Genomic DNA, 23426 nt, shown 5'->3' on the forward strand with positions numbered 1-23426 from the left:
CAGGGTGTGAAAGCTACTCGTGCATATAGAGGCTGGCGATGCTTACAGTGCGTCCTTAGGGTATTTTTAGTGCAGGGGCCCGTTTGTAGGACACTTTGGAACCCTAAATAGTGTTATCATCTGGCTGTGGTAGCAGGAGGATAAATACATTTAAGTTTAATCTGCATGTTCCTCCCAACAAATCATAATTTCGTGTTTTGTTTCAAATAGGGAAAAAAAACGGTATTGTAATCATTTTTCACTCACTATTGCAAACCCCCTCCTCCCACAGAAAGTTTTCGGGTTTGGACTATGTCTGTGAAAGCTGATTTGAATTATTTTGCATAACTGTACGGCCAACACTTAAAAGCAAGTTTCTGAAATTATAGGGAAAATTATGTTTGTGCCCTTCTGGGCTCCCTTTGGAGGAAAGAATTCACAGCTTTCCGTAGATTCCCGGAGGCGCTCAGGTCCCATAGAAGGTTAAAAACCATTTTTGTGGGGGACTTTTCTTTTTTTTTTTTTTTTTTTTTTTTTCCCAACGTTTTTTATTTATTTTTGGGACAGAGAGAGACAGAGCATGAACGGGGGAGGGGCAGAGAGAGAGGGAGACACAGAATCGGAAACAGGCTCCAGGCTCTGAGCCATCAGCCCAGAGCCCGACGCGGGGCTCGAACTCACGGACCGCGAGATCGTGACCTGGCTGAAGTCGGACGCTTAACCGACTGCGCCACCCAGGCGCCCCTGTGGGGGACTTTTCTAATTAATGCACAGGGACACACCTCCCATATAAGACTTAAGCCGGGGCGCCTGGGTGGCGCAGTCGGTTAAGCGGCCGACTTCAGCCAGGTCACGATCTCGCGTCTGTGAGTTCGAGCCCCGCGTCGGGCTCTGTGCTGACAGCTCGGAGCCTGGAGCCTGTTTCCAATTCTGTGTCTCCCTCTCTCTCTGCCCCTCCCCCGTTCATGCTCTGTGTCTCTCTGTCCCAAAAATAAATAAAAAACATTGAAAAAAAAAATTTAAAAAAAAAAGACTTAAGCCAAAGTCTTTTTGTTGTTGTTTTGACCGCAGCTCTATGGCAGAGAGCAGAAGATGTCTAGCTACCGTATTCTTTATAGGCTGTGACTTACTGCTTTCTTTCTCTAAGCTTCCATTTCATCATTTATAAAATGACAATTTAGTGTTAATGTTCCTTTCTCCCCAAATTCTAAATGTCTTGTTAAGAAACTGGAAGAGTCCGGACGCTGAGGAGGAAAGCAAGTGTCAGCTCTGGCTCTGGGGGTGTGTTGCAAACTCCTGCTCTGGTGCAGAGCGCCCAGACCGGTGTGTGTGTGTGTGTGTGTGTGTGTGTGTGTGTGTGTGTGTGTGTGTGTCTAAGGGGGAAATGCTGGCATGGAAGAATTCGTCCCCATTAAGATTTATTCTCAATGTTTTCCAGTCTTCTTACTTGTGTAAAAGTTCAATTTGGTGTTTCATTCTCCAGCTTCTGGTTGACAGAAGTTGTCAGCATGGCTTATTGGTAATACAGAATTCTGGTTTTCTCCCTTTAGGTAGCACACAGAAACGTGTTATTTTTAGCCAGCTGATCCGGGGTCTGTAGGTGAGATGGTTTAGTGGAAAACTGGGTCTGATCCAACTCTTTATCTGCCTGGCAACATATCCAGCATCCAGCCCTGGGGCTGGACACAGAGGAGCCCCAGATCACCCCTTGTTAAGTGAAATTGGCCACGGCAAGTCCTTTATGTTTGCGGAAAGTCAATTTTGCCGTCCTAAAATCGGGGAATTGAATTAGATCCTCCCCAAGGAACCCTCCATCCCTAGAGTCCTATACCTCTCCCTAGGCCCCTTGGAGGCTCTCGCTGTGAGGACAGGCAGCCTCACAGCCAAGGTCTGTGCCTGGGTATGAGGCTGTCCTGCGTTCATGCCTTCTCCTAGCTTTTTAAGGGACAGAATGATCCTACTGTGGCTGCAGGTGGCTCCACCAGATGGCTGACCCTGGTCCTCACCCTTTGTGAGTGACCAGGTGCAGGACTCCTAACCTCGCCCAGGTGAGAGAGGCCGAGGTCCAGATAATGATAATAGCAGCCACCACCACAATAATGACAACAGGTGACCTGTACTGGGGACTTACTTGGAGCCATGTGCTATGGTAAGCATTTTACATACCTTATGTTATTTCCTCTAAATGCTAATTTTATGACATAGGAACTGGTAATAAACCCATCTCATGGGCTCATGAACGTAAGGCCCAGAGAGGCGATTTTCCCAAGGCTACACCGCTAGGACGTAGCAGGGACAGAACTTTCTGAATCCAGAAGGCAGTGAACTTAGAGAAGGGAGAAGGGTGGGTGTGGGGAGTGTTATCAGGAGATTGAATTAGTAGAACCAGAATCAGCATTAATTGGGCATTAATCACATTGGGTGAGGGGGCACCTGGGTGGCTCAGTTGCTTGAGTGTCCGACTCCAGGTCGTGATCTCACTGTTGGTGAGTTCGAGCCCCATGTTCTGCTCACTGATGTCAGGCACAGAGCCCGCTTCGGATCCCCTGTCTCCCTCCTTCAGCCCCTTCCCCGCTTGTGCTCTCTCTCTCAAAAATAAAATGAAATAAAACATTTAAAAAAAAATCACACCGGGTGATGTCAGGGATGAGCTCCTGGTCTCTGGTTTGGGTGCTAAAGGGAGTAGGCGTCGTGCTGTGTGCTTTATGGATGTTATGCACGCGGCGGCCCTCGTGAGGGTGTGACAGGCAGTGGCCACGGTGCAGGCGCAGTTGGGTGGGGAGGGGTGGGTGGCCGTCGGGAGGAAGGGCAGCCCGCCAGGGCCTCAGGTGGGACTTGCATGGGAGAAGCCCGGGCGCGGTCAGAAGCAACCGTGGTGTCCACTGTGGAAGGCGAGGCTGTTTGGGGACGTGGAGTTAGGGCATGGGGTGGGGGGGGGGGTGCCCTGTGCCCAGGGGAGTTGAGACTTGGCAGTAATGGAGCCCTCAGAATGCGGGACATGCCGACTTACCACTTCTGCCAGAGTGGCGGGCAGGAAGCTGTGCTCACGCGGGGCTGCCATGCTCCCGAGATGCTGGTGGGACACAACGGCCAGCAGACTGTAGAGACGAGGTGGCTTTGAGAAGATCCCTGCCTACGAGGTGGCACTCAGCTGTGACAGCGGGGCACCACAGCAGGAGTATTTTATTTAATCCACACAACAAGTACCCTCCACTTACAGATGAAGAAGCTGGCTCAGAGACGCTGAGAGATGAGGTCACGGTCGCATCCTGAGACCGGCATTGACCCCGAAGCCCGTGACCTTTGTGGCCCGAGCCGTTACCGCCTTCAAGCGCTTCCCCTGCCGGGAACTTTGCTGGGCGTTTACTCATTCAGTGTCTGCTGTAGCCAGGCTGCGTGTCAGACACCCCCTAGGCCCCAGCTCCCTGTAGCAGCGGCACACGCTTTCCATACTCCCCCCGCTTCGCTGACATGCAACTGACAGGTAACCTTGTGCGAGTGTGAGACGGAGGCTGCGGTGACGCGATGTGCGCATACGCTGGGAGATGGTGACCACGACCAGGTCGCTTGCCTTCGGTAAGGTCCTTCACCTCCCGTAATCACCCGTCTCTGGTGCGCGGTGGGAACATGAAGTATGCAGCGCGGTGTCGTCGACCACGGTCACCACGCGGCAAATCAGATACCGCAACTCACTCGTCTTACACCCGGAAGTTTGTTTGGCCGACATCTCCCCGTTTCCCCCACTCACCGGCCCCTGGCAACCACCGTTCCAAGCTCTGTTTCTGTGAACTCAGCTTTTCTAGATTCCGCACGTAAGTGAGATCATACGCTTGCTCTCTGCTGTATTTCTCTGCCGACTCATCTCCTTTAGCTTAATGGCCTCGATGTCCATCCATGTTGTTGGAAATGGCAGCATTTCCTTCTTTTTATGGCTGAATAATATTCCATTGTGTATCTTCTTTATCCATTCATTTGTTGGTCGACATTTTGGTTGTTTCTATGTCCTGTCTATTGGGAATAGCGCTGCAGTGAACATAGGAGTAGAGATATCTCTTTGAGATCCTGATTTCACTTCCTAAGAAGTGGGATTGCTAGAGCATATGGTAGTTCTATTTTTAATTTTTTAAAATTTATTTTTTTTATTTTTTTTTATTTTTGGGACAGAGAGAGACAGAGCATGAACGGGGGAGGGTCAGAGAGAGAGGGAGACACAGAATCGGAAACAGGCTCCAGGCTCCGAGCCATCAGCCCAGAGCCCGACGCGGGGCTCGAACTCACGGACCGCGAGATCGTGACCTGGCTGAAGTCGGACGCTTAACCGACTGCGCCACCCAGGCGCCCCTCTATTTTTAATTTTTTGAAGCCCTTCCGTACTATTTTCCATAATGGCGGTACCAGTTTATATTCCCACCAACAGTGAACAAGATCCCGCCATTTTTTCTGGTTGTTTTTCTGATCCCGCCATTCTGACAGGTGTGAGGTGCTTCTCATTGTGGTTCTGATTTGGGTTTTTCTGATATGAGTGATGTTGAGCATCTTTTCATGCACCTGTTGGCCATCTTCATGTCTTCTTTAGAAAAACAGGGCGCCTGGCTGGCTTAGTCGGTTACGCGTCCAATTTCAGCTCAGGTCATGATCTCACAGTTCGTGGGTTCGAGCCCATGTGAGGCTCTGTGCTGACAGCTCGGAGCCTGGAGCCTGCTGCGGATTCTGTGTCTCCCTCTCTCTCTCTGGCCCTTCCCTGCTCGCACTCTGTCTCTCTCTCAAAAATAAATAAACATTCAAAAAAAAAGTTAAAAAAAAAGGAATGTCTAGAAAAATGTTTACTCATGTCGTCTGTCCATTTTTCATCAGATTATTGTGGATTTTTGCTTTTGACTTGTATGAGTTCCTGACATATTTTGGATACCAACTATCGTGTAGACAGCTTGCACGTATTTCCTCCTATTGCATAGGCTGCCTTTTCATTTTGTTGATCGTTTCTTTTGCTGTGTGGATGTTATTTTCAGTTTGATGTTGTCCCACTTGCTTATTTTTGCTCCTGTTGCTTGTGCTTCTGCTGTCACATCCAAAAAGTTGTTGCCAAGACAAACGTCGAGGACCTTTGTCCCTTCTTTTCCTTTTCTTCTTTTTCTTATTTCTATTTTTTTTTGGTCCCTTATTTTTTTCTAGGAATTTTACAGTTTCATGTCTTACATGTAAGTCTTTAATCTATTTTGAGTTCATTTTGGTGGGTGGCATAAAATTGGGGTCCGATTTTACTTCTTTGCGTGTGATTGTCCAGTTTTCCCAGCCCTGTTTACTGAAGATGCTGTCCTTCCCCACAACGGGATAGTTCGGATTCTGTAGGCAGCCAGACGTGCGGGAGAGCGAAGGCAGTATTCAGAGCCCCCAAGGACACAGGCCCTGACTGTTTTGTTGACCTGTAGAGGATGTGGGGTCACAGGACGGATCGGGACTGGGAAGAAGGCAAAGTGGTGCTTCCGTAGCTGGACGGCCCCATTGGGCTTGGGAACCATTCCAGGGAGACGTGAGCCAAAGTGGGCGCAACGCACATGCTACTCGGGAGTGTCTCACACACGTGGGTGCGGGTGTGGAGGGAAGGCTTCTTGGTCCACCTCAATGCTAGTTTTGCTAGGTTGCAGACTCATTGTAGGGAGATGTGTCTGACTTCACTTGGAGCCACACCCTTCTCTCTGTCCCTAAAAGAAGCCACGTTGTGAGGACATGTCAGGACTGCCCCCGCCAGTGTGATGGTGGGCAGGTTCTTACAAGTGACCCAAAAGAACATCCAGGCTCTGGGGTCTTCATAAATCATGGATGCTAAGGAGACAAAGCCCCGGCCCCGGAGCCTCTTGCTTTGTGATGCTGCCTCTGGGCGCAACCTTCGTTCATCCCCTCCTTCAACCCAGGGGGTGGACCAGGTCCCCACGGACTTGTGGATCATTCAGGACATGGTGCCACTAGTGCCCTGTGTGGTCATGGTTGGTGCTCAGCCTCAGCAGACGTTACTGAAGTGATGCTTACCGTTGTCTTCGGTGTAAGAGTTTTGGAGCATCAGAGAATGGGACTGAAGCTTTCGTGACCCTTCAGTGTGATGTGCCCAGCGTTAGAGACTCTGGAGTAAAGTTTCCTTAGGCGGATCCCAACCCCAGAAACTAGTCGCCTGCATGGTATGAGGTTAGGATAGCAGTGCCTTTGTCCCTAATGACTGCCCAAAGTCTGCCTCTCCGTGTGGTGCTGAGGGCCAGTGGAAAAACAGCATCCTGTGTGAACTTCAGAGGGAGAGAGGGAAGAGGCTGGATTCCCAGGGGCTCCCCAGGGCCGAGCCTGTGTAGTTCACGCCACACAGAAGGCCAGCGGTTGTTGTGTTTAGTCTTGCCATCAGCAAAAGCCGAGGTGAGCCCGCTGGGGGATGGGTGGGGGGCTTGCAAGGAGGGTTATGGCTATGATTCAGTTGGAAGAGTGACGTTTGTTACAGATGAAGAGAGGTGGTTGGGGGCTTCCCCAGGTTAAAGGTAGAGCAGGTCTCCATTATTGGGATCCAGAAACTACTCTTAGCCTTCTTTTTTTTATTATTATTAACTTTATTTTAGAGAGAGGGAGGGGCAGAGGGAGAGAGGGAGAGAGAGACTCCCAAGCAGGCTCCATGCTTAGCATGGAGACCGACATGGGGCTCTATCCCATGACAGTGAGATCATGACCTGGGCCAACATCAAGAGTTGGACACTTAACTGACTGGCCACCCAGGTGCCCCCCCCCCCACCTTTTAGTAATTTCCACGCATAGTGTGGCTTGAACTTACAACCTTGAGATCAAGAGTCACATGCTCTGCTGACTGAGCCAGCCAGACACCCCTACTGTTAGCCTTCCTAACGCAAGGCCAGATGCGGGACAGGGTCAGTCCTCTGCGTCCCTCATCACCACCCTTGGCCTTTCCCTGTGCTCACAGGACAGAGCTGGGAGGATGTGAGGCACACAGCACGAGGAGTCTGGTGGCCGTGTCCACGAGTAAGGAGGGAGGACTGGGCCACGAGGGGCAAAGTGGCCTCTCTGACCAGAACACGGGCCGAGTTCTTTTCCCTGGGGGAATGGGAGAAGAGCTCAGTGATCCTTGGTCTCTGCAGACAGAGGCTGAGGAACAGGGAAGAAACTGAAAGCCCAGAGCAGGATTGTGCAGCGAGGGGATCGGGACCAGACAGTCATCACAGGCGTTAAAGGTCAGAGCACGGAGCGGCGCCTGGGTGATTCAGTTGGTTAAGCGTCCAGCTTTGGCTCAGGTCATGATCTCAAGGTTCGTGAGTTCGAGCCCCACATCAGAGTCTGTGGTGTCAGTGCAGGGCCGGCTTCGGATCCTCTGCCTGCCCCACCCCCCTCAAAAATAAATAAATAAGTAACAATTAAAAAGGATAAAGGCCAGAGCATGGAGAGGCAAAGGAAAGTGGGTTCTCTGGTTGTGTTCCAGGCCACTGGGCCTTCAGGCATCTCCTGGCGTGGCCTGTGCGGCGATGGCAGGCATGTGGCTTGGGAGATAGGTCGCGTGTCCCACCACACATCAGGGTGGAGAAAGCGAGAGGCTCTGAGCTCCACCGGGCGGTGTCGAGTCCGGGGAGGCCAGCGGTGCTCAGGAAGGCTGCGGCCCCTGCAAACCTCTGCCTCTGCCTGGAGCAGAGATCAGGGCCAGAGATGAGGATTTGGAGCCACTGGCAGAGAGGGGGCCGTGGAGCCGCGACAGTGGACAAGATCACCTGGGGCAGGTGGAGGGGGAAGCAGGAGCTGGGCTGGAAGTCTGGGGAACGCTGGTGAGAGGAGCGGCCGAGGGTGGGCCTGGGAAAGAGGTCAGCCGTCCCACAAGGAGGTGGCAGGCTGAGCTGGGTCAAAAGGATGGAATGTCACAGAACAGCCAAGAAAGCACGGGCCAGTGTCCATGGATTTCACAATCAGGCCATCAGAAAATGCTCTGTTTTTAAAAAGGCAATCAAAAACGGAGAAGGAAAGAAAAACGAATGGCATTTCAAAACAAATTTTTCTTTGAGAGAGAGAGAAAGAGAGAGAGAGTGCATGAGCACGTGTACAAGTAGAGAGAGGGTCTCAAGCAGGCTCCATGCTCAGTGCAGAGCCCAACGAGGGGCTCAGTCCCACGACCCTGGGATCCTGACCTGAGCCGGAAACCAGAGTTGGACCCTTAACCGGCTGAGCTACCCAGGCGCCCCCAGCACTTTTTACCACTTGGAATGGTTATTAAAAGGACAGTCTGGGGGCACCAGGGCGGCTCGGTCAGTTGAGATCTGACTTCGGCTCTGGTGGTGGTCTCACGGTTCGTGAGTTTGAGCCCCGTGTCAGACTTCTCACTGTCAATGCAGAGCCCACTTCAGATCCTCTGTCCCCTTCTCTCTCTGCCCCTCCCTGCTCATGCTCTCTCACTCAAAAATAAATAAAACATCTTAAAAATAAAAAGCGGTCTGTCAGCAGAGGTCACAAAGTCCCTCACTGCTGAAAGACGAGTGCTGCTTATAGGGGAGGCCACTGAACCTGACTCCTGGGCGCAGCTGCGGAACAAGGACTTAGACAAACAGCTGGCAGCTGGCTCTGATCCCACAGGTGGACATGGCAGGGGCTGTTTGGATCGTAATAAACGTTATGACGGGGGGGGGGGGGGGGGGGGAGGGAAGTGCTAAACTGTATCTTTAAATTTGTGTTTGATTTTGTTATTTTCCTCGAAGACTGATGGCATGCCATGTTGGAATGTTTAGTAATAGTAGTTTGTTAAAAAGGCATTAGGTTTACCACAATTCTTTTTTGTTTTTTAAGAGAGAGAAAAAGAGGGCACAAGTGAGCGAGGGGCAGAGAGGGAGAGGGAGAGAGAGAGAAGCAGGGCTTGTGCTCACCCAAGGCCGGGCTCGAACTCTCTCTCTGTGTCTCCCTACAGACACAGACTCCGAAGCAGGCTCCAGGCTCTGAGCAGTCAGCACAGAGACCGATGTGGGGGTCGAACTCATGAACCGTGAGATCATGACCTGAGCTGAAGTTGGTGGCTTAACCGACTGAGCCACCCAGGCGCCCCCCCGCCCCACCACCAACACACAATTTATTTTTAACGGAGGCATTAGGAACTGGATTGTGGTGATAGTTGTACAGCCTGAGAAATTTACTAAAAATCATTGAATCGTGTACTTAAAGCAGGTAAATTTTATGGTATGTAAATTATATTTAAATTATTTTCAAAATAGATTAGAGAGTAAGATAAGTAGCTCACAGAATTCCTGGTTTTATGTAGGAATATGTTGTTGATAAAGTGCATGTGCGGGTTAATTCCAATAGTAGAACAGTCTGGTGGATAGAAATTTAGGCCGGTATTTGGACATCAACTGCACCCGTTGTGATTTGTGCCGTTAAATGAAACAAACAAACAGCTTCTCTAAACTAAAAAAAAGATGCTTTTTCCTGTGTGGATTAGTGGTATTCAAACTTTTTTTGTTCATGAACTCCCTTAGAATGTTTACATTATCTAAAAATTTTCATCAAAAAATTTAAATAACCTTGGATTAGGTAAGTTTCTCTGATATGATGCCAGAAATACAAGCTAAAAGGAAAAAAAAATAGATACATTGGACTGCATCCAAATTAAAAACTCCTGTGCTTCAAAGGACACCTTTAAGAAAATGAAAAGATCAGGGTGCCTGGGTGATTCAGTCGGTTGAGCGTCCGACTTGAGCTCAGGTCAGGATCTCGCAGTTTGTGAGTTCGAGCCCCACGTCGGGCTCTGTGCTGACAGTTCAGAGCCTGAAGCCTGTTTCAGATTCCGTGTCTCCCTCTCTCTGTCCCTTCCCTGCTCATGCTCTGTCTCTCTCTGTCTCTTAAAAATGAATACACGTTAAAAAAAAAAATTAAAAAAAAAAAAGAATGAAAAGATCATCTACAGAATGGGAGAAAATATTTGCAAATCATACATCTGGTACAGGACTTGTATCTAGAACATGTAAAGAACTCTTACAATTCAACAATAGACAACTCAATTTAAAAATGGGTGTATTAGGTTCTCCAGGGAAACCGAATCCCGTAGGGAGGTGCGTGTAAGTGTGTAAAGAATGCGAGAGAGACATTTATTTTAAGGAACTGGCTCATGCCATCATGGAGGCTGGCAGGCGCAAAATCTGCAGGGAGGGTTGGCAGTCTGGAGACCCAGGGAAAAGCCAGTGCTGCAGCTCAAGTCTGAAGGCCATCTGCTGGCGGAAGTCCTTCTTGCGTGAGAAAGAGCCACCTTTGTTCTGTCAAGCTCTACAGCTGATTGGATGAGGCACACTCACGGTGTGGAGGCCAATCTGATTTACTCAGAGTCCACCAACTTAAATGTCAACCTCATCCAAAAAACACCCTCACAGAAACATCCAAGATACTATTTGACTAGATATTTGGACACCATGGCCCCACCATGTTGACACATAAAATTAACTGTCACAATGCACAAAGGATTTGAATAAACATTTCTTTGAAGATAATATACAAATGTCATACGTGCACGACAAGATGCTCTACATCATTTGCCATATGGGAAACGCCCGTCAAAACAACAATGAGCCATCGCTTCACATCTGCTAGGATGGATCCAATCAAAGAGATGGGCAGTAGCAAGTGTTGACTAGGACATGGAGAAATTGGAACCCTCCTACACAACTGGTGGGAACGCAAAATGGTGCAGCCACTTTGGAAAAGAGTTTGGCGGTTCCTCAAAAGTAAACATATTGGGGCACCTGGGTGTTTCGGTTGGTTAAGTGTCTGACTTCGACTCAGGTCATGATCTCACAGTTCGTGAGTTCGAGCCCTGTGTCAGGCTCTGTGCTGACATCTCGGAGCCTGGGGCCTGCTTCATATTCTGTATTTCCCTCTCTCTCAGCCTCTCCCCCCCCCCCATCAAAAATAAATAAACATAAAAAAATTTCTTTAAAGGTTAAACATAATTACCACATGACCCAGCAATTCCACTCCTCAGATACACCCAAGAGAAATGAAGACATATGTCCATACGGAAACTTGTACATGAATGTTCACAGCAGCATTATTCATAATAGTCAAAAAGTGAAACAACCCCGGTACCCATCAACCGATGAGTAGATAAATAAAATACGTTATAGTCCTACAATGGAATATTATTCAGCTGTAAAAGGACATGTTGTACAACATGGATGAATCTTTGAAGTGTTATATTCAGTGACAAAAAGCTAAACACCAAAGACCACGTATTGTGTGATTCCATTTACATGAAATGTGCAGAATGGACAAATAGAGACAAAGTAGATAGTGGTTATCAGGGGCTGCGGGAGCGGGAAATGAGAGACTGCCAAGGAGTATGTGGTTTTTTGGGGGGTCATGAACATGTTCTGGAATTGGATAGCAGGGATGAACACGTAACTCTAAGTTGCCTGCAAATATTAAATTGGTAACTTTAAAAGTTTAAACTTATGGTGTATAAATTGTATCTTAATAAAGCTGTTAATTGGGGCATCTGAGTGGCTTAGTCGGTTGAGCGTCCAACTCTTGATTTCAGCTCAGGTTGTGATCTCAAGGTTATGAGATACAGCCCTGTGTTGGGCTCTGCGTTGGGCGTGGGGCCTCCTTAAGATTCTCTCTCCCTCACTCTGCCTCTCCCCCCGCACTCACACACCCACCCTTTGAGTCTACAGCATCTGTATGTAAGGGCTTTCCAAGGGGTACATGGACAGTGATAGTTTTAAGAGCATTAGGTTCCAGATGCTTAACATAATAATTTAATCTTTCCCAGAGCTGCTCTCCTTTGAAATGGGCCAGCAGTTGAGACTTCATGCAGGTTCCGTGCTCACAATATCCCTTCCTCTCTTTGTTACAAAAGTGAACCTGCAGCTCTCACTTCTCCTGAATATTGCATTGCCTATAAGATTTCATGGCCTTGGAATTTAAAAACCTCCAGGGGCCTAAAGGGAAGGACAGTTTGAAGTATTGGTATCAGTGTTACTAGGGATAAACAGAGGCATTTGATAATGATAAAAGGGGCCAATCCAGCAAGAATATATGACAGTTATATATGCACCTAACAACAGGGCACCAAAATACATGAAGCAAAAACTGACATAAATGGAAAAAGAGACTAGTTGGAGATTCCAATACTCTACTTCTGATAACTATCTGATAACAGATAGAACAACTAAGAAGAAGACCAACAAGGAAATAGAGGACACGAATAATACTATAAACCAGCTGGACTTCACAGGCATCTAGAGAACACCCCACCCAACGACAGCAGAGTGCACATTCTTCTCAAGGCAATAGAACATTCTCCAGGATAAATCAAATGCTAAGGCAAACTTCAATAAATTTAAAAGGATAGAAATAATACAAAAATATACTCTCTGACCACAACAGGACGCTATCAGAAATCAATATGTGGAAATTTAAAGTACGCTCCTAAACAACCAACATATCGAAGAAGAAAGCAAAAGGAAAGTTAAAAAATAGTTCAAGGTAAATAAAAGCAAAGATAAAACACACGAAAAGTTTTGCCGTATTATTGGGATGTAGCAAAAGCAGTGCTTAGAGGGAAACTTATACCTATAAATGCCTGTATTTAAAAAGAGGATCTTAGGGGCGCCTGGGTGGCGCAGTCGGTTAAGCGTCCGACTTCAACCAGGTCACGATCTCGCGGTCCGTGAGTTCGAGCCCCGCGTCAGGCTCTGGGTTGATGGCTCGGAGCCTGGAGCCTGTTTCCGATTCTGTGTCTCCCTCTCTCTCTGCCCCTTCCCCGTTCATGCTCTGTCTCTCTCTGTCCCAAAAATAAATAAAAAACGTTGAAAAAAAAAAATTAAAAAAAAAAAAAAAAAAGAGGATCTTAAATCTGGGGTGCCTGGATGGCTCAGTCAGTTGAGCATCCAACTTGGGCTCACAGTTCGCGAGTTTGAGCCCTATAAAGGGCTCACTGCTATCAGTTCAGAGCCTGCTTTGGATCCTCTGCTCTGTTCCCCCCACGCCCCCGCCTTCCCCTTCCCTGCTCACACTCTGTCTCTCAAAAATAAATAAACTTAAATCAATAACCTAACCTGCTACTTTACACTGAAAAAAGAAGAGGAAACTAAACAAAGCAAACATAAAGAAGGAAATAATAAAGATTATAGTGGAAATTAATGAAGAAGCGAATAGAAAAACAGTAGAGAAAATCCAAAGAAATCAGCAAAACTGACAAGCCTTGACTTCAATTGACCAAGAGAGAAAGAGAGAAGACTCACATCACTAGAATCAGAAATGAAACAGGGGACATTATTACCAGCCTTACAGAAATAAAAAAGATTAGAAAGAATACTATGAACAATTGTATTCCAATAAATTAGATCACTTAAATGAAATGGACAAATTCTTGGAAGGATACAAACTACCAAAACTGACTCAAGAAGAAATTGACAATATGAATAGGCCTATAATAAATCAAGAGACTGAATTAATAATAAGGAAAAAAACCCTCACAAAGTCCAGATACCTTCACTGGTGAATATTGCCAAACATTTAAAGAAGAATTAATACCCATCCTTCACAAGTTCTTCCAAAATATAGAAGAGAAGGGACACTTCCCAAATTATTCCATGCGATGAGTATCACCCTGCTACCAAAACCAGCCAAAGATATTACAGGAAAAGAAAACCACAGGCTAATCTTTCTCAGGAATCTAAATGCAGAATTCCTCAAAATTTAGTAGCAAACTGAATCCAGTCACATATAAAAAAAATTCTATATTATGATCAAGTGGTAATTATCCCAGGAATGCAAGGTTGGCTTAACCTCAGAGTTGGCCGTGAGTTCTTAGATACAACACCAGAAGCACAAGTAACGAAAGAAAAAATAGAGTAGACTTCATCAAAATGAAAACCTTTTGTGCTTCAAAGGTCACCATCAACAAAGTAAAAAAGCAACCTACAAGATGGGGAAAAAAATATTTGCAAATTTTTTATCTGATGATGGACTAGTCTCTAGAATACATAAAGAAATCTTACAAATGGCCAATTAAAAATGGGCAGACTGAATACACATTTCTCCAAAGAAGATATACAAATGGCCAATAAATACATGAAAAAAATACCTGACCTCATTATTCATCAGAGATCTGCAAATCAAAACCACGAGATACTATCTCATACCCACTAGTATGGCTACAATAAAAAAAAAAAAAATCAGAGGGGCGCCTGGGTGGCTCAGTCAGTTGAACATCTGACTTCAGCTCTGGTCATGATCTCATGATTCGTGAGTTCGAGCCCCCACGTCACGCTCTGTGCCGACAGCTCGGAGCCTGGAGCCTGCTTTGGATTCTGTGTCTCCCTCTCTCTCTACCCTCCCCTACTCGTGCTCTGTCTCCATCTCTCCCAAAAATAAGTAAACATTAAAAAAGTTTTTTTAATCAGGTAATAACAAGTGTCGGCCAGGATGTGGTGAAATCAGAGCCTTCATACACTGCTGTAGGAATGAAAAAATGGTGCAGCCCCTTTGGAAAGCAGTCTGGCAGTTCCTCAGAAAGTTAAACGTAGAGTTACCATTTGACCTAGCAACCCCACTCCTAGGTATGTACCCAAGAGAGATGAAAACATATATCCACACAAAAACTTGGACACAAGCATTTTAGAAGCGTTACTTATAATAATCAAAAGGTGAAAAACGACCCAAATGAAAAGAGAAACATGCAAACAAGCTGATGCATGTATAAATAAAATACGACATACCCATACAATGGAATATTATCTAGCTCTAACAAGAAATGAAGGGCACTTGATTCACACGCTACAACATGGATGAATCCTGAAAACACGATGCTAGGAAAGAAGCCAGTTACCAAAGACATATATGATTCTATTTATGTGAAGTGTCTCGACAGGAAAATCAATAGGGACAGGAAGTGGATTAGTGGTTGCTTAGGGCTCGGGAAGATGCAGGAATGTGATGGTAGCTGAAGGGTATAGAGTTTCTTTTTGAGGTGATGAAAATGGTCTAAAATTGACTATGGTCATTGTGGCTTATTTTTTGTGAATCTACTAAAAATCATTTGAATTCTACGCTTCTGACAGGAGAATTGTATGCTCCGTGAATTCCGTGTCAGCAAAACTATTATAAAAAGTAATCTAACATAATGGCGGTTATGCACCAAGAAGAAAGCAGGGACTTTGGAGTCCAATAGACTGTGTAATCCAGGTCCTCCAAGAAGCAGGCGCCATGTGGGATTGGATAGATAAGAATTTTATTAAGGGAAGCACTTGTGTGAGATAATATGGGGAGGGAGCTAGGAAAGGTTGAGAGAGCTGTCAGACCCTGATGCAAGTCTGACCCCGGGTGAAGGAGACAGGGAAGGATGGTCTAGAGGAATCACCCTAGTCCGCCATGCACCCCAAGAAAGTTTTGGCAAGGCCGTCGAGGAGTCTTCCGGCCCAAGTTTGCCGTCAGAGGAGTTTTGTGTCACACAGAAATGGATCTGCCTTAGTGTCCCTGCTACACTTTGTCATTGGACGGAGATGCCCGCGGGAGATGTGTCCTCCATGCAACTGTGATGATGGATTGAAGAGTGCAGCCGAAACATCTGGTCAACTGAGCTCCCCTAGAGTTGGACACGTGTCAGGCACTGTCTCACGGCCGCCACACAGACTAGGGTTCAAATCCCAGTTCAACAACTTACTAACCATATGACCTTGCACAAGATAGCCTCTCTGAGCCAGTTTCCTCATCGGTAAAATGGGGATAATAGCAGTGCCTAACACACAGGGGTATGTATATAAATTGCCAAGCACAGAAAAAGCACATAGTAAGTGCTCAGTAAGTCGTAGCTGCTACTAATATTGTATTTACTACTTCTACCATTATTATTTCTCTCTAGATTTTACATACCTCCACTAAGTGATAAATATCACAGTCTGTATATAATGAACGTTCTGTTTATTTTACTTAGTATCATACTGTAAGTCTTCGTCCAAGTTATCATTTGCTCTCCCTAACATTTTAAAGTTTGCATTATATTCTGGAGAGTATACATAACCTAGTTTACTTAACTCTTCTCCTAATCATTAGGGGTTTACAATTATTTTTTTCGGTCATAAAATATTTTGTGGAGTACACGGGTGGTTCAGTCAGTTAAGCATGGACTTCGGCTCAGGTCATGATCTCTCCGTTCGTGAGTTCAAGCCCAGCATTGGGCTGTGTGCTGACAGCTCGGAGCCTGGAGCCTGCTTCGGATTCTGTGTCTCCCTCGCTCTCTGTCCCTCCCCCACTCAGGTGCTCGCTCACTCGCTCTCTCTCTCCCAAAAATAAGTAAACATTTAAAAAATTTAAAAAATAAAATAGAATATTTTGTGATGGATATTTTTATATAGAAATATTTTTGCCCCTGTATTTGATATTTTCCTTCAGGGTCCCAATGAGGATTATGAGCTTAAAGAGTGTGAACATTTTTAAGGCTCCTGATCCACATCGTGCAGTTTGCTGTGCAGAAACCGGGGGCTGGTGTACATTCAAACCCACAGCATGTGAGAGTACTGACTTCTCTGTACCCTTCCCCAGCCTTGGGTCTCGTTCTTATATTTCTAAATATCTGCCTACTGGGAAGGCAAAATGGCATCTTATTTGTTCTCTGTGACTCATAAGGATGAGCCATTTCCCAAATGTTTTTGCACAAGTGATTATTTTGTGAATTGTCCTCACACGCTAATTTATTGAGATCTTAATTTTTTTCAATCCATTTATACAACTTGTCTGATAATAATTGCCTGAGACGCTTCCCATGATTTTGCCTCTGTTTTAACCGTGAGGAGTCTTGTGTGGGTGAAACCTATTGGCATTTCTTTATTTCTGGTCTCCTTTAAGCTGAGAAAGCCTCCTTCCTGGAGAAAGCAAACCTCTCTTTGCAGATGGTTCACAAAGTAAAACCACGGCTGAGCTGCTCAGATGATTTTTTTTTTTTTAATTGTGAATGAGTCGAGCCCAATCTAGTGACCAGTTGCTGGGATGGCCTTCTCAGAAACAGGGTTTCCTCCTCTTTCTGTGTTCTAGGACTCAGGACACCCACTAGGAGGCGCGCGCGCGAGGAACTCTGTGGGTGCAGAGGCGCGATGGACGGGGAGGCTGGGGGGGCGCCCGAGGTGCACAGGTCCCCGGCTCCCAGGGACTTCCACTTCTGTCCCACGGATCTGTATGACTCCGAAGGCCGGCTGCGGCTCTTCCCGGAAGAACACAGGCGGACGGGAAGACAAGTGCCCGCCGAAATGACCAGCGAGCCCGGGGGGGCGGCCCCAGGTAAGGCCCAGAGCGACCTGGAGGAGGAGGTGCAGGAGCTTGCGGATTTGTACGCGCTTGGAGGTGGTGGCGAGTGGGGCGCGGAGCTCGTGGATGGAAGCGCGCCGCGCGTGGAGGTCTCGGAACCCCGGCTGCACCTGCCCGCGGCCGGGGCGCAGAGGGACTGGCGGCTGGGCGCCGAGGCCGAGGACCCGGGCTGCTTGGGCTGGGGCGCGGCCGGCCGGGACCTGCGGGAAGCCTACAGGTACGCGCACGGCCGGGCCAGCGAGGAGTACGAGTGCTACGTCATCCCCGAGGAGGAGGACGAGGACGAAGCCGCCCTGGTCTTCTGTGTCACTTGCAAAGCCCCAGTAAGGGCGTGCGAGGTTTCGGATGCGCACGGAGAGCATGAGGTGACCCCCCTCAGCAAGGCCCTGGAAAGCGCCAAGGTAAACGGGACTCCTTAGTTCCCCTGACAGTGCGTTTGTGTCTCAAGTAGGCGGGCAGGGAATGAATTTAAAGCGCCTCCTACGGAAGAGAGCAAAGAGCATTAATGTCTCCTTGGGATCCTCTGTTTGCTAGGACGAAATTCACAAAAACATGTTCAAACTGGAAAAGCAGATTATCGAGATGGAGAATTTTGCAAATCACTTGGAGGAGGTTTTCATCACCGTGGAGGTAAGAGCAGGCGGGGTGACGCCCTCAGACACACGTGGCCTCCGCCACGGCTGGGTCAGCAAGCTGTGACTGGTGTGGGTTAGAGAACTGCCCGCTTCTCGCCCTTTCCCCTGCCCTCCCAGGGGACCTTGGGCATCTACCTGGTGGAAACTACCTGTCCTCATCCCCTGCTGAACCGGAAGCTCTCCTGGGGAGGCAGGGTCTCCTCTGTCTTTCTATCCTCAGTCCTGCTGCGAGGGTGGGGCTCTCGCATGGCCCAGCCTTGAAGAGGCATTGCAAGACACCCGCCCTTCCTGATTATTTTCCCCAGCTGTTATGTTTCTCGTAAGATTAATACGCTTCTGTGCCTGTCACCAAACACGTCACAGTCCCCTGGGTGTACCGAGTAGCATGTCGTACACTGCTGTGATGCCTGCACTCAGCCTCCCCGTCCAGATGAGGCTAAGGACCAGGACTTTGCACCTGCCTTCTCTGCCTGTGGGTGCTCTACCTCTATTAATACAGCCTCGGACTGTATCTCCAGGAACACCTCGTATGAATTAGCTAAGCCCCAGGCCCCTGTCCCGGGAAGCCGGAACTTCTTCATCCCCAGTCTTAAGAGGGAGGACTATGCACTAATCCCGTCTGCAGGGCACAGGGACGGAACGAGGGACAGAGGTACAGCCACCCGGACAAAACTCTTTACACTCTCTCTGCCCGCTCATCTCAGGTCAAAGTACCCTCACCCTCGGTGAGGACTCTGACTTTTCCCTTTTACACCAGCACTGGGGAGTCCCCCACTGCTTTTCCTTCTCTGCTGCCATTCTGAGCAAGTCTTGGACACGTAGAAGATGTTCAGCAAATACTCCCTGAGTCATCGAGAGAGCCTCTGCTTTGGAAATGTCTCCGTTACCTGGAGAGGGTGACATCAGTCACAACCCACAAAGCTTTCCCAGGCTTCGAATCTAAGAGGACCAGTAGTCGACAGGATTTAATTAACATGACTCATCCCCTGTGCCCCTGGATTAAGTACTGTCGCATGGCTCCCTCTGCCTCCCTACGTTTTCTCATCTATTAGGCGGGACCATCTGGCCACGGCCCCCACTCCCCTCCCCCTTCCCTTCCCCCTTCACCTTTCTCTTAGTTGATGTGAGGATCTGTGTGATCCTGGCGTTTGTAGGATGCGGGCATCAGGAGGTGGAGGTGAGTGTCATGAGATGCTGGGGGCTCAGGAGGGAAGGCTAGGTAGGGCTTGCCCAGGACAGACATCTCCGTGGACGTCTGCAGTCCAGGGATACAGTGGCAGGTTGACTCATCTCTGACCATCTTCCTGGGAGGTGGCCACGACGGAGGTGGCGTGGGGCTGGGGACGGGACGGGGCGGGGGGAGGGGAGGGAGGATTGCAAAGTGCTGCCAGGAGTGAAGGCAGTGCTTCTCGTTAAGGTTATCCCAGGGGCTCGGGTGCCTGGGTGGCTCAGTTGGCTAAGCGTCTGACTCTTGATCTCAGCTCAGGTCTTGATCTCAGGGTTGTGAGTTCAAAGCCCTGTGTTGGGCTCTGCGTTGGGCTCCATGGCTGGGTGTGAAGCCCACTTTAAAAAAAAAAAAAAAAAGATTATCCCAGGGGCTCTAGCCATAGACTCCTGGTCCCAGCTCCCGCTGTACCCACCCCAGCATCCTGGCAAGCGATGATAAGAAAAGGGTGGGGTGACTAAAACATCTCTGGGTAGGTATATTTTCATGCCTCAAATGACTCTGTAGTCGACACACCACGTTCGCTAAAATAACGGCTGAGGTCAACCATCTTGCAGGAGAACTTTGGAAGACAGGAACAAAATTTTGAGTCACATTTCAATGAGATTTTGGAAACACTTGCTCAAAAATATGAAGAAAAAATACAAGCTCTCGGAGAGAAAAAGAAAGCGAAGTTGGAAGCCTTGTATGGACAACTGGTCAGCTGTGGGGAAAACCTGGATACCTGTAAGGAACTCATGGAAACCATAGAGGAGATGTGTCACGAAGAGAAGGTCGACTTCATAAAGGTCAGTCAGTCGTGAGGTGAAATGAGATCATGAACCGAAGTGACAGTATGGCGGGGGTAGGTTAGATTGTCCCCTCTCTGTCTGGAGGTGTTGCAGTTGACCTCTGTGGATCAGCATCCATTTGGTTCCTGGATGTTCACGAACATCCATTTTGTTCCTGGATGAGGTGGTCACCCGTGTCTCTGTGCGCCCCGCCACGAGTGGCCGAGCAGACTCACGCACGGCTGACCCCTTCCCTCCACCATTACTCAGACAACACCAGCCTTCGTTCCTCCGTCCCAGAGACCTGTCCCCTCGCCAGGGAGCTGAGCAACATCAGCGCTCTGAGAGTTTTCTGGTCACCTCAGATGGCCTCTTAGAGCTCTGAGGAGGAGGCAATCCAGGCTAAAAAGGCACCTCCAACTCTCCAGTTACCAGGGCACCAATTTTAAATCTTTGTAAAGTCAAACATGCAAAAAAAAAAAAATTCATTTCTTAATTTTCTTGAAATCCAATTAAATCTGACCTCAAGGCCCCATGCTGCTGGGGAGGTGGGAATTTCAATCTCAGAGCTGAGGTCCTCTTTCTTCACAATGTCCCACAGGAATATGGCGCAGTTGTGGTGTCCAGGATGTGAGGGAGGGGCCTTCAGCCTCTGGAGCTGCCCCGTTGCCAAATATGGCTTCCACACTGACCCCGCCCATAGTGGTCCCTCAAAGCCCAAGAGCGCTTCCTTCCTGCCGTGCTTGGGGCAAGGGACCTGTGACAAGCTGGAAAGCAAGTATGCAGACACCATTAGAGCCTTCAACACTCAGACCTTTTGAACCACTGGTCCCACAACATCGCTGTATCCCAGAGACATAACCCCGAACGTGCAGAAAGTGATACGTGTGAGAATGTTCTTCTCGCTGTTATTTGTGATGATGAAAAATTAGAAACAACCAAAATGTCCCTCAACAGAGGAATGGTTAAGTAAACGATGGAACTTCCATTCCGTGAACGGTTCTGCAGTCTTTCAAACTGGTGGGCCGAAAGACCATTTGTGACGCGGGGGTCCTTCCATAACCTCCCTGGGGGGATGCAGTCGTCCAGAAGAGACCCACAGGCAGCCTGAGAGTGGTTTTGTTAGTGGGGCATATGGCTGTTACTTTTCCCCCCCTAATTTCCAAGTTTTAAAATGTGCTTATATCATTATATAGTTTGAAAAATAAATTTATTTTTGAAGTCAACTGAGTATTTTCTCCTTCCCCTCCTCCTTTTTAGGATGCTGTGGCTATGGCTGACAGGTAATGCTTTTGTTCTGACTCACATCTTCTTTCCTGTCTCTTGCTCCTCTAGATACAAATAGACTCAGCTCCCCTTGGGAAGATGCTCCCAGTTACAGTTTTCATGTCTGCCCCTGTGATTCAACAGCGCTGGCTTCGGAGGGACGATGGTCACTAGGACCCGCTAGTACCAAATCTCAGACAGCCCAGCCAGCAAGCCTGTGGCCAGGTCACCCCGTGAGCCCCTCCTTTCACCAGGAGGAGCCAGGGTCCAGTGCCTCCCCCATCCCCGAGCTGTGCCAGGACCCAGACTGTGTACTATAGAAAGCACACACGTTGTAGAGTCAGACAGGAGTTCAAATCCCGTTACCCCCATGACCCTGGGCAAGTCCAACCAGTCTAGGACTCACCTTCCTTATCTACAGACAGGGATAGTTTTACGGGAATTAAATGAGACAGTGTCTGTAAAGCCACATGAACATGGAAGCTTGATGACATAAGGGGTAAGAAGCAAAAGACAGACCTGGTTTCAGAGTCCGCCCCTGCCACCTACAAACCCTATGACTGCCAGGAAGCAGGTGCAAGAAAACTCATAGCCCCAGTCTACCGTCAGCGGGTTGAGTACGCTCGGCCCCACGGAGAAGAAACCCCAGAGTCTGTGCGTGTCGGGGCCTGGGGCGGCGGGGGCATGGCAGCTTCCGGGTCAGCACCTGAGAGGTCTTCCAGAGGGTGGAGATCTGGAGCCGTTAGGCACTTGCCCCCCAAATGGCCCACCCCTCCCCCTCCCCTCTAAGGCACAAACCAATTCCTCCATCCCCACTGGGGACCCCCTGGGTCAGTCACCAAAGCAGATGGCAGCCAGCAGCCAGCAGCATGTCAAAGAAATAAAACTTCAGCAAAGAGGCCCTTCGCGTTTATTACCGGTGACCCAGCACTGTAGACACACACCCTAAGGAGCATGTCCCTTCGTTCTTGTGAGCATGGCTTTTTATACCAACAGACTGGGAAAATTCTTGAATACAGAAACAGACGTGGAAATCTCTGCGCAGCCTGACTTTGAAGACCAGACCTTGGACTTCTCTGATGTGGAGCAGCTAATGGGCTCCATTAACACCATCCCAGGTGCATATTTCGCCTGTGTGCATACTTCATAGAAAGTTCCAGGTCCCTGAGCTTTGAGTTAGAAATTTTGATGGCTAAAAAAAACCCCACAAATATTTAGAAACAGGTTTTTTCTTTTCTTTTCTTTTCTTTTCTTTTCTTTTCTTTTCTTTTCTTTTCTTTTCTTTTCTTTTCTTTTCTGCTCTAATCTCACGTCTTCATAGCTTGCAATGGTGAGAACAGAGGTGGAGACCCCTCCCCCCAGGGGGGAAGTGCCCACCCTCACTTTCTAGGGAGCCAACATCTGGCGCTGGGCAACCTTGAAATATTTTTTATTCATAGCCTGCCCAGATTCATAAACCCCTGTTCTCCCGCCTGAGTTACTCCTGGCAAGTAGCCCGAGTACTTATTTACTTAGCACAGTGGCTAAGAGATGAGCTTTGGGATCCTATGGAGCTGGTAAGAACCCCAGCCCTTCCACTTCCTAGCTGTGTGACTCTGGACAACTTACCTAACTTCTCTGAGTCTTGGTTTCCTTGTCCACATAATGCCTCATGGGGATATGGTGGGAATTGGTACAGGTAGCTCTTAAAATATTGTTGTGGGGGCGCCTCAGTGGCTCAGTCAGTTAAGCATCCAGGTCACTTGGTTTCAGGTCAGGTCATGCGTGATCTTGTGGTTCATGAGTTCAAGCCCCGTGTTGGGCTCTGTGCTGACAGTGCGGAGCCTGCTTGGGATTCCCTCTCTCCCTCTCTCTCTGCCCCTGCCCTGCTCACTCTCTCTCTCTCAAAATCAACTAATAAACTTGAAAAATATTCTTGTGATCACTTATTTTTTTTAAATGTATTAATTTTTTAAGTTTATATATTTATTTTGAGGGAGAGAGAGAGAGAGCGCGCGCTCAAGCAGGGGAGGAGCAGAGAGGGAAGGAGAGAAAGAATCCCAAGGAGGCCCCACACTATCAGTGCAGAGCCTGATGCTGGGCTCAAACTCACAAACTGTGAGCTCATGACCTGAGCTGAAATCAAGAGCCCAGTGTTGAACCGACTGAGCCACCCAGGTGCCCCTACTGTGATTACTTATTTCTAAGAATAATACTGTAATTCAGCTTTTTTTTTGTTGACTGCTCACCATTTCCTCA

At 48.1% G+C, this 23426-nt stretch overlaps 1 protein-coding gene across 2 annotated transcripts in view; it reads left to right on the plus strand.

Moving 5' to 3' along the window:
• The first annotated feature begins 1014 nt into the window (after positions 1–1014).
• The window catches only part of FSD2 (fibronectin type III and SPRY domain containing 2), a 40462-nt gene continuing 18050 nt past the window's right edge, over positions 1015–23426 (plus strand). For both annotated transcript variants that reach the window (XM_058736447.1, XM_058736448.1), the window contains exons 1-6: positions 1015–2128; positions 17023–17693; positions 17827–17922; positions 19710–19940; positions 21183–21205; positions 22185–22306. In XM_058736447.1, the coding sequence (XP_058592430.1) occupies positions 2119–2128; positions 17023–17693; positions 17827–17922; positions 19710–19940; positions 21183–21205; positions 22185–22306 (1153 nt within the window). In that variant the 5' untranslated portion in view covers positions 1015–2118. The remainder of the gene's footprint in view (positions 2129–17022; positions 17694–17826; positions 17923–19709; positions 19941–21182; positions 21206–22184; positions 22307–23426) is intronic.

Source organism: Neofelis nebulosa, chromosome 7 (assembly GCF_028018385.1).
Source record: "Neofelis nebulosa isolate mNeoNeb1 chromosome 7, mNeoNeb1.pri, whole genome shotgun sequence".
Classification (NCBI taxonomy): domain Eukaryota; kingdom Metazoa; phylum Chordata; class Mammalia; order Carnivora; family Felidae; genus Neofelis; species Neofelis nebulosa.